Source organism: Aplysia californica, unplaced genomic scaffold, assembly GCF_000002075.1.
Source record: "Aplysia californica isolate F4 #8 unplaced genomic scaffold, AplCal3.0 scaffold00441, whole genome shotgun sequence".
NCBI classification, from domain to species: domain Eukaryota; kingdom Metazoa; phylum Mollusca; class Gastropoda; order Aplysiida; family Aplysiidae; genus Aplysia; species Aplysia californica.
Window position 1 is genome coordinate 308,195 of NW_004797711.1, and position 10,244 is coordinate 318,438.

Consider the following 10,244-nt stretch of genomic DNA (forward strand, 5'->3'; position numbering starts at 1 on the left):
AAGTTCTTCTGCTGTAATGGCTTGCTGTATTCTTTCTCATTCTAGAACATAATGTCCGCGCGTTTCGAGAATTAATTTTTTAAATATTATTATATCATTTTCTTTTTCACTTGTTCGGTATATTGAATTTTTATGATAATACAGTGCAGCCTCTCTATAACGACATTGTCGGAACCAGAAAAAAGTGTCGTTATAGAGAGGCTACCAGAAATATTACTAATGATATATATATAAAAGGGAAAAATCGGGACCTGGGCACCTTGTCGCTACACACAGGATGTCGTTATATCGAAGGTTGTTATAGAGAGACTGCACTGTATGATTGCACTTTACCTTTGAAAGATAACAGGTTGCAAGTACCGTAAAACTGTTACTGTTACTAAAACTAAGCTGAGGGGAGGTTCTGTAGGTTTTGTGTTTTGCTGGAAATAAATAATTTATGTGATCTGTATATGTGTGTGTGTGTGGTGTTTGTGTGTATGGTACTATGTGTCCAGACAGGAGTCCTGTCTGTGCGTGTGTCACGTTTGTGTGAGTAGTTAACTCCTAGCTATCTGTGTGATCTGTATGTGTGTGTGTGTCATGTCTGTGTGTGTGTGTCATGTCTATGTGTGTGTAGTGTAGTTAGCTCCCAGCTGTCTGTGTGATCTGTATGTGTGTGTGTATCATGTCTGTGTCTGTGTGTGTGTGGTGTAGTTAGTTCCCAGCTGTCTGCTTGGGGCTAGCTAGCATGAAAAGTTTTGATTACGAACGTGATGGTGATCAACTTTCAGAGTTTGGTCCTCTGAACTTTCTTCATCCATGTGAAAATTGAACTTCTTGGCTTTGTACTTGTACTGGTAGATCTATACCAATGGGGGGGTTAAATGGGTTTTTTTTTGTTTTTTGTTTTTGTTTTATTACTGCAACTATGTATTTGTGTCTATTTAATTTTTACAGTTTGTACCATGCAAAAACCAAGTATTTTGCAAAACATGCTGATGTGCGATGGTCGCATGGGATTTTGTATGTTTAGTTTAAATGTTACAAATACTCAGAACTCTGGCGAACAGAATAATATGTGAGGCGGCATGGTGAAATCAGGCGCTCGTCAAAATAATGAAATTGAAGAATTTGGCATTTTTTCGTCGGTTTGGCAATTTTTTTATATATAGGCCTATATCGAAAATTTGTTTTTTCTGTGTTGGTTTTACTGAAAAATGTTGATTAAAGGCACACAAAATGTAAATTGCCAGTTTCCACGGAGTCTCAGGCTATGTTAGTGTTATGTAAATAACCAAATTTTGGCGGCCATTTTCTGGCTAATTTTACCTCTGATACCAAGCGACCCCCTCCTTCTTCAGTTGCAAATATCTCGACTTGTATTCAAGATAAACAGGGGGTTGGGTTTTTTTCATAGAAAGCAGGGCAAATGTACAAGCTATTTAAGTTTAAGATGATACCAATAACTCAACATGCCCAAAACTTGACGAGCGCCTGTTTCCTTCATGCTGTGACACACATCTATGTGTTTGACGGGTCTAGCGTGTTGATCAATAGGGCCTGTAGTTTTCCCGCATCAGTGCACAGAGTTTTTGATTGTGTTGGAGTTTGTGTCATTTGAACCATAATATAGCTGTGATATTGGAACTCATTTTGAGTTGTGTCATATTTTTTAAAATTGAATTTCATTATCCAGTCATTCATTGTTCATCTGTATCATGAGATGCTTTTACTAGAGACAGAAAAGGCGAAATCTCGTAGTTTGTTCAAGGGAATCATGCAGGGTTTTTTAATACTGTCTACAGCAGGGAGGGTGTCAGACTCAAATTACATCTTAATCTTAGGTTGTGGGCTCAACTTTGAACTGGAGAAATGCTCATTGAGCAGTGGAAAACTTAACCTTTTGGAAGCGATGATGGGATTCGAAACGTACTTAAGTTGAAATAATCACAAATAAAGGTATTACTCTGTATCAATTCATGCTCGTATCCTAATTTGTCAGAACTGCATGTTTGGGGTCTTTCCTTGTCAACAAGTTTGTTCATGTTTGGAGTAACTTCAGTAAGCTTCTGTGCTCGTGGAGATTCTCAGATTGGACATGTACCTAAATTTTAGTCGTGCTCTCACTGACCAGAAATAGTTCTTTGCGGGGCCGGATGCGACCCACAGGCCTCGAGTTTGACACCCGTTGTCTACACAGTGACCAAAGATTGACTCAGAAGTTTATAGAAGAGGGTTTTACGACGCTCACAACTGTATACTATAAGGTCATATGAGTGCCACCTCAGAAGTATATGACATGTACAGTAAAGTAGAAGCTTGGACATTGGATGTCCTTGTGTTGATCTGTTTATGATGTTATCACTGATATTTCTCAAACTCAGACAACCGAAACAACAGATATAAAGAAACTGCTTTTTTTTTTTTTAATTCAGAATTTTAGATTTAATTTAATCTCAAAACAGTTTGCAGATGAAAAAAGTATAGATGTGCACCTCTACACCTCCCAGCCTTGTTCAAGTGTCCTATCTCTAGTCCTCTCATCTCTGATGTCATCATTTTGTCTGTTGCGGGGGGGGGGGGGGGGGGGGGGGGGGACGTTGCGTGTTTATGAAAGTTTGTGGTGGTTTCAGCTTCTTCTTGTCAATTTACAATGTTAAGTTGTAAGATGTACAGACACTGATGCACTCTCTGTTCAGTGTTCCGACCATACGTAGGCCTACCAATACTACCATTCTTGCATTTTAAAACTGGTTGTCACAGGGAAGACTGTTTGACACAAGTTTCTTTTTATAATCACTTGTGGTCAGATATGATGAAGTGTTTTCTTGCTCAGCTTTAATCAGGGGTATTAATTAAAAATGTCAAATAATATATCAGTATAACATGGATAGCTCTGATTCGTCGGGACTGGCCTCGGTAGTTTGAGGGATATCTTACAAAGATGAAGAAAAGAATAAAAACTGGGACCGCCGGCACAGTTCGACCGATGAGTGATTTGGAGTGTTCTGTGTTCGACCGACCTATCCATGAATGTTATACTGTATATATAATATGTGTTATATATTTCAATGACTGGATGCAAGACTGACAAATGCCAGGGTTTTGTAGTTTGTACCTGATCTGGTCTTCGATTTGTCCTGGTTATCTTCTCTCAGATAGATCTCTTGGTCATTTTTGCATCCAGATGCTGAGCGTGATTGTTAACATGGCTTTAAGCATAAAATAAATGTAATGTCAGTAGCAGCTAGGTAGAACTTTTGAATTCAGTACCGTATATATATATATATTGGTATCCAACTCAGTAGCTTCACAAAAGTTGATGTTAATGTTCGTATCAGCTCAGTACTGTACACAAATATAGTATAGTTTCAATTATAACAGCTCTATGGACTTTAAAAAAAAATTAAATTCAGTACAGTCAACTTCATTGTAAGATGATGAAGATGAAAATGAAGCCTGAAAATCCGATCCACTGATTGAGTTACGATCTAATGTGCGTGTCTATTTTTTAAATGTGTGTATTTATTCGGTTTTATGTATCCAGCTTTTATGATGTCAAGAATAAATTTTCACTTTAATGTCCATATCATTCATGACGTTTGTTTTTAGTTTCTTGTTTCTTGTATTCTGAATTTAGTATATGGGTGGCTGGTGGGTGCTCTGGTGTGATTTGCTCCTTCTTTCCTATCATCAGACATATCTATCACCCTTACAAAAATTTCCTCCTTTTCTGATCATTGTATTGTACTCTCAAGTAGCCTACTAGTACTAGTAACACCGCTAACTCTAATCTTCGGCACTTGTACAACTTAATTCAGGGATGCCAAATGATTTTTGAAGAAAAAAAAACTGAAAATGAGCGGAGCATCACATCTCACCTAAACCGAACCTTGTCAAGTTTTTAAATGAGCAAACAAAAACATCTCTCTTACCCCCCCCCCCCCCTTCCCCTTGCAAGGGTAGGGAAACTTTGTTGCATTCCAACGGTTTAAAACAGGAAAAACCGGACATTTGGCTTCCCTGTTATTAATTGTGCTGCAAGTGTTGTAAAACTCACTTAAGGAGTGAAGGAGGTGTCATCTCTGACTCAGAGGTTACCCCCAGCGGCAGTGCCACTGACTGTAGTGTCTTTAGGCCATTCCCAAAGGGGGGACATTTCTCGTTCAAGCACAGTAGAATTGTAAATGGGCTGATTCATGTCACGCTCATAACTGTGCCTGATCTAATGGCAGAATGTGCAACGGCATCTCGTGACCGTGAAAGATGGAGGGTCATTACACGTCAACCTCTGAGTCTTTTAAAAACATTTATAGTAGAGGGTTTTACCATGTTCCCAACTGCATAAGGTCATATGAGTGCCAAAGGGTGGGTGTCAACAGAGAAGTCTTTACAGGAAATCAGACTTACTCTGGTCACCTCTCTAGCTTCAACAGCACAAAGTCAGCTTCGACTATCAAGGCACCCCGGAAATAGCAGGTCACAAGAGTGTGACAAACATACAAAAGAAGTAGACGAAAATGACAATAGTAAGGATTAGGAAAGAAAAAGCAGCTTCCCTGTTGTAGATCAGGCACAATTATGAGCGTGACATGATGAATCAGCCCATTTACAATTACAATTCTACTGTGCATGAACAAGAAATGTCCCCCCTATGGGAATGGCCTATAGACACTACAGTTACTCCAGTCAGCAACAAAAACATGTCTCTGCCTGAAGGCAAAGGGAAAAGTAAGTAGAAAAAACAGTCACATGACATACATATAAACATGTGAAGGCTACATGGGAAAAACGACGGTAGTCACAAACACTGAAAATCGTGAGGGTACCGGTACCAATTTTGAATGCTTGTTGACTCATAACTGTATTTCTGTTCAACTGTTGGTTGATAATTGTTGTTGCAAGATTTCCCATTCAACAACACTTAACAATAAACCACCAGTCAAACAAATATGAAGTTATGAGTCCACAAGCTTTTAAAATTAGCACCCTCACAATTTCTAGTTTGTGACTACCGTCGCTTTCCCCTTTGCTCTTCATGTGTAAAAATCAGTCATACTGGTACTTGATAACATCCACCCAGGCTACATAAAGAGATCATGCTCTTACTTTTTCTTTAAAAAAGCCTGTTTAAGACGCCTACAAAACATTTTTTTAAAAGGGACCCTGTAAAAAAAAAGTTTTAATTTGAATTTGAATAAAACATTGTGTCAGGACGCGGTGGAATCAGGCGCTCGTCAATTTTTGGGTATTGAGAGTTATTGGTATAATCTGAAAGTTTATTTATATTTGCTTTGCTTTCAATGAAAAAAATAGATCTACCCATCTGTGTTGAATTATAGAAGTCAAGTTATTTGCGATTGAAGGGGGTGAGGTTGTCTTGTTTCAATGATGAAATTAGCGAGAAAATGGCAGTCAATCATCAATGTTTGGTAACTTCAACAGCTGGTATAAAGAGTCCTTGAAAACTTTAAAATGACATAATTTGTGCCTTAAATCAACGTTTTTCAGTAATATTCACGTGGAAATGTGTTTTTACATGAACATAAAAGAGGTTGAGCTGAAAAACAAAAATTTGATAAAAAGTGCCAAATTGACAGAAACATGCCTGTTTCTACGATTTAGTTATTTTGACAAGCGCCTGATTTCACCACGATGCCTCACAATTTATTTCCCCTTGCAGCGAGTCTGGGGTAGTTTTTTTGTTGCAAAGTCTATTGCAGGATGCAAGTTTCACGGTATCAAAATGGTAGTAGTCCATCACAACCACCAAGTCCATGCGCTTTCACCAGGTTCCTAGCTGTAGGAAAAATTCATGTTCTCATAATAGGGCCTATATATGTCCATTTTGTTTATTCCAAGCTATTGCCAGATGAGTAAGTAAAGATACTCCTTTTACTTCTTGCTGTATTCAGTATGACTCACGATCCTCCTTTCCCCCTCCTTTTTCATGTCTCTATTCATGAGATATTTTACATCACTATAATTATAATGTTCACAATCGAATAACTGGCGTCTGTGGTGCAGTGGTTAGGCACTTCGCTGTTGCATGCAGGAGACCCAAGTTCAATTCTCAAGTCGGGAGAAATTTTTATCAAGTATCTCGGTCATTCTGCTGGAATGTTGTACGGTACTAAAAGTATTCCTCTCATCCCAGGTAGGGTCTGAAGCCCGCCTCTAAACAGTAACAGATGTAAAAAACAACTCAACTACATTTTTTAAAAACAAAAAACAATCACACGAAAGGATTCTCTGCAAGCATTCCTTTTCATGACAAGGTTACAAGCATTTATTTTCAATGAAAATAACCTTTCAAACATCATTTGTCTTCATTACTTTCTTCACAACGAACAAGCGAGTAGAATTCGGAATAGAACCAAAGTAACACTCTCAACAAATGAATGTACACACAGCACAACATTTCTTTTCCTGATAAAATTTTCAGAAATAGTAAACACATTCAATATTCAAAGAAAACTGAAAATGTCTACAGTAGGCCTAGTGTGCTGTTCATATATCGTGACTGGCCGTCTAAATTAAGTTTTCATTTCCCATTCGACCACAAAACAAAAACAAACAAGCGAACAAAAACTACCATGGCGGGTGTCTAAATATCAGTGCACACTTTTGCGGGACCGCTATAGGCCTACTTACAAACAAAGGGAAATAGCACGGGGAATTTTCTACATGAAAATCTCTGGAATATGTCTACTTCGCACTTAAGCACGCTTCGGCTTTAAGCACACTTAAGCTTTCTCCCGATGACCGTGCTTAAAGCCGACATGGACTGTAGGCTCCTACATGTACCATGCATTCTGTCCAAAACTTTGGAAAGGTCTCTGAATGCACTAAATATACTATTTATAAACTAAAAAGTACTCCACTACTTTCTACAATGTCAAGGCCCATAATTAAATACCATAGTGAAACAATAACAAAATTTACTTGTACAGTCTAGACAGATTGAGATCGGCAGGATGTCGAAATCTTTTTATGCTCAAATTCTGCGCGTGTGTATGAGAAAAAAACTGGGACCTGAAAATCTGATTCCTATGTGAAGTATGTTAGCCATCTCATCAAGTTTTGGACATAAAAGGGAAACGACTCATGAATTTGTCATTCAACTAGTCATGGCAGCATCCTTTCCCTTGACCATATTCAGTACATATGAATGACAATCAAGTATTGCCAGTTGTCATACTGCCAACTTCATGCTCGTCCCAAAATTGGCGATAGAAACACAGCAAGCCCCTGGGACCACACAAAGCATATCAAGATGTCCCCCTGTATGGTTAATTTCTCTTTCACTTCGTTAAATAATATCAAACAAAAATAGAGATCCACTAAACTATGAAAGACTTCCCAGACAAAGATGGTCAAAATGCATCTACTTGAGAGAAACAAGAAACTAGGCCATTTATTATTTATGCAAGCAATTATTAATTATCAGCAATTTAAAATAAAAACTTTTACAAAAATCGGACTTTGCAGCCGATGAAAAAAGAAAAGAATAAATGAGATACCAGTAATGATAGGAAAGGGAGAATTATTTTACAGGCTCTCAGACTCGTAACTTTAATAACTGTAAAGGTCGTGAGTTCGAAACTCTCAGGGGTCCTAGGTTGTGTCCTTAGAAAAGGCACTTTAACTTAAACAGTAACACAAATTCCTCTCACTTCACCCTGGTGGGAAAGGGTATCCAGCTGTAGACAGCAAAAAATCTGATCAGTTTTTTGTTAGTGTGTTTGAGTGCATGCAATCTGTAGCTTGCACTACATGTTTCCTGGGAAGCCAAGAATATTTCTGAGCATTCTAGGGTCTTTTAGGGTAATAATTATATAAACAGAAGAAAATGTTTCCTCAACACTTTTCGGAAACAGAATGTTCAATCAAAACCTGTGGAAGGATTTTACGGTGCCAGTGACTTAAGTTAATAATGAGATGTCAAATACAAACATGATATATATAAAATTAATTGATTTTTACCTTATAATAAAGAAACAGACACTGTGTCTTCTGTTGTTTCTGAAATAGTGCTCCAATCATTTCATAAAATAGTGACTAATGCACTTAGCCCTTCTCTTTTGAAATCTACTACATTCGACTCCATTTGAGTTGAACCCGCTTGAGTTGATCTTCGGTTAAATCGATCATTTCCTTGGGTCCCAGCACTTCTTCTTCTACAATGATCCCTTTGATTAGTTGAACTTCAGATGAGTTTATCTTTTTTTCAGCCCCCCCCTCGACGACATCAACAGTAATCATCTCATCCGTAGTTGACTATGAATGCTTCCTTCCTTTCCCAGTCCATGCAAACAAAGACACATTCACACTGTTTCCAATCATTCCACGAACTATACTAAGGTCTTTCTGTCTTACGGCCAAAGGTACTACAACACTGAACATTAGTTATTTTTTATGCCTTTTTATTTTGAAATAAAAAACAACCCCAGGCATATAAACTTTTCAATGCATCTTGTTCCCGTACACCTTCTTGCATACAATTTAAATACAAAGAGATACTTTGTTCTGTGAAGTCCGAAATGTCTGCAACTGGGGCTTTGGGGTTCTAACAAATCACACAAAGGCATCATGTATTAAATGCACACATAGTCCTTTACCAATTCAATTCCTCTGACTTCGACCAAAGAATGCTCACACATGCCAGGAATTCGTTTTTCATTTCTGGAAATTATGAACTCTTGGAGATAAAAACTAATGAAATAACTTACAAACAAATTAATTTCAATACTGAAATTATATAATTTATGAATGCCAGTAAATGAAAGTCTTTTTGATCATGATCCGTCTTTGCATAAAACCTGATCGGTAAAGTCAAGTTAAGAATTCTCCAGTCAACAGTACAAAAGTCCACAGAAAAATTATAATCTGTCTTGGGGAAAAATCACTTCTTCATCATCGGGTCATATGGCTGAGGATCTTTCAAATATCTTGGGTCTTTGAAAATAAAAGGCATAAACCCTGACATCCTTGCACGCTTGATGTACTTTGCCACTTGCTTTTGCATAGGAATACACAGGCCAGTTATGGCTCTGCCATAAATACGACCAGTATATGGGGACACAAACTGACTAAGCAATCGCACATTTTTGTGATCAAGCTGAATATCCTGCCTACACAAAAAACATTTTTTGTAATCCTTTGCGAATGGATCGGGCATGTCAGGTAATGGCATGTCATTTTTCACTTCTAGGAGTAACGAGTCCACAACTTCTGGGTTATATGGATTGGAGTTACACGGAAATCTTGATTCATTAGGTGAATTGACTGGGACTTTCAATGAGCCACTTGAGCCAGCAGACGATGGAACTGCTGATCCAATGCCACTCTGCCCCTGGTCTTGGTTACTTTCACTTTCAGGTCCGTGAGGAGTCGACAAATTGCGACGGAAAAGAACGCCATTCAGGGAGACACACTGAATCGTTGGTTTGGTGCTACTGGGCAATAAACACATCTTAGCAACCTGTTTTCGGCAAGTCAAAGAAGCTAGTTTCTGCACGCTTTTTAGTGCCAACATAATGCTGTGTCCTTGGTCACGGAACACGAGCTGCTTCCAGGTTTCGACTTCAAACGGAAGTAAATAAGAAGAACTCTCTTACAGTAAGAAATAAATAAAATGTCGCTGCTCGTCAAAAGTATATTTCTCTCTAAAACTTCGGTATAAGAAACACCAAAGGTGTTCATATAATATATTATTCATGTTTAGTTATGTTCCACGCATTTGATAGCAGCTGTAGCAGCAGTTATAGCAGTTGTAGTAGAAGTGATAGTAAATATAATGACATCAAATTGACAACACCCATTAACACAGAAACAACAGAGAAAAGAAAAAAAAAGTAGCCTATGTCTATGTGTGGTAGGACCTGCAAGCAGCACCCCCCCCCCTCATTAAATAGTTATCTTGTAAAATGAAGTGCTTGTTATTAAAGTTGTGTGTCCCCCTGATGCTTATGCAACTTAACTTAAACCCAGCGAGTTCATTCAAATTACGTATGTGCTCCTGGATCATATGTCTACTTATTCTGCCTTTTGATTGAAAAACCAATGACGGTAGGCCTATAGTGTATGCAAATCTGGAATAAATTTCAGTTGTTGTTTTTTCTTAAATTGATTTAGTTGAAAATATAGGCCTACACATGTGTCTATATCTTAGTTTGGAACCGATGTGTCCATATTTAACGAGAGTACAAACATTACTGCACGAGAGTAACAAATTAATTGAAACTGTACCAGTAGCTGCC

At 38.0% G+C, this 10,244-nt stretch overlaps 2 protein-coding genes across 2 annotated transcripts in view; one reads left to right on the forward strand and one right to left on the reverse strand.

Moving 5' to 3' along the window:
* The window catches only part of LOC101849949 (alpha-tubulin N-acetyltransferase 1), a gene marked incomplete in the record, with an annotated part of 361,461 nt that overhangs the window by 243,816 nt on the left and 107,401 nt on the right, over window positions 1–10,244 (forward strand).
* LOC101851593 lies at window positions 8,888–9,457 on the reverse strand. The gene has a single exon (XM_013086157.1). It carries the CDS (start codon window positions 9,455–9,457, stop codon window positions 8,888–8,890), a length of 570 nt encoding a protein of 189 aa, XP_012941611.1.

Coding starts and splice junctions, on each gene's coding strand:
- LOC101851593 (XM_013086157.1), bottom strand. CDS start 9,457: ATGTGTTTATTGCCCAGTAGCACCAAACCAACGATTCAGTGTGTCTCC.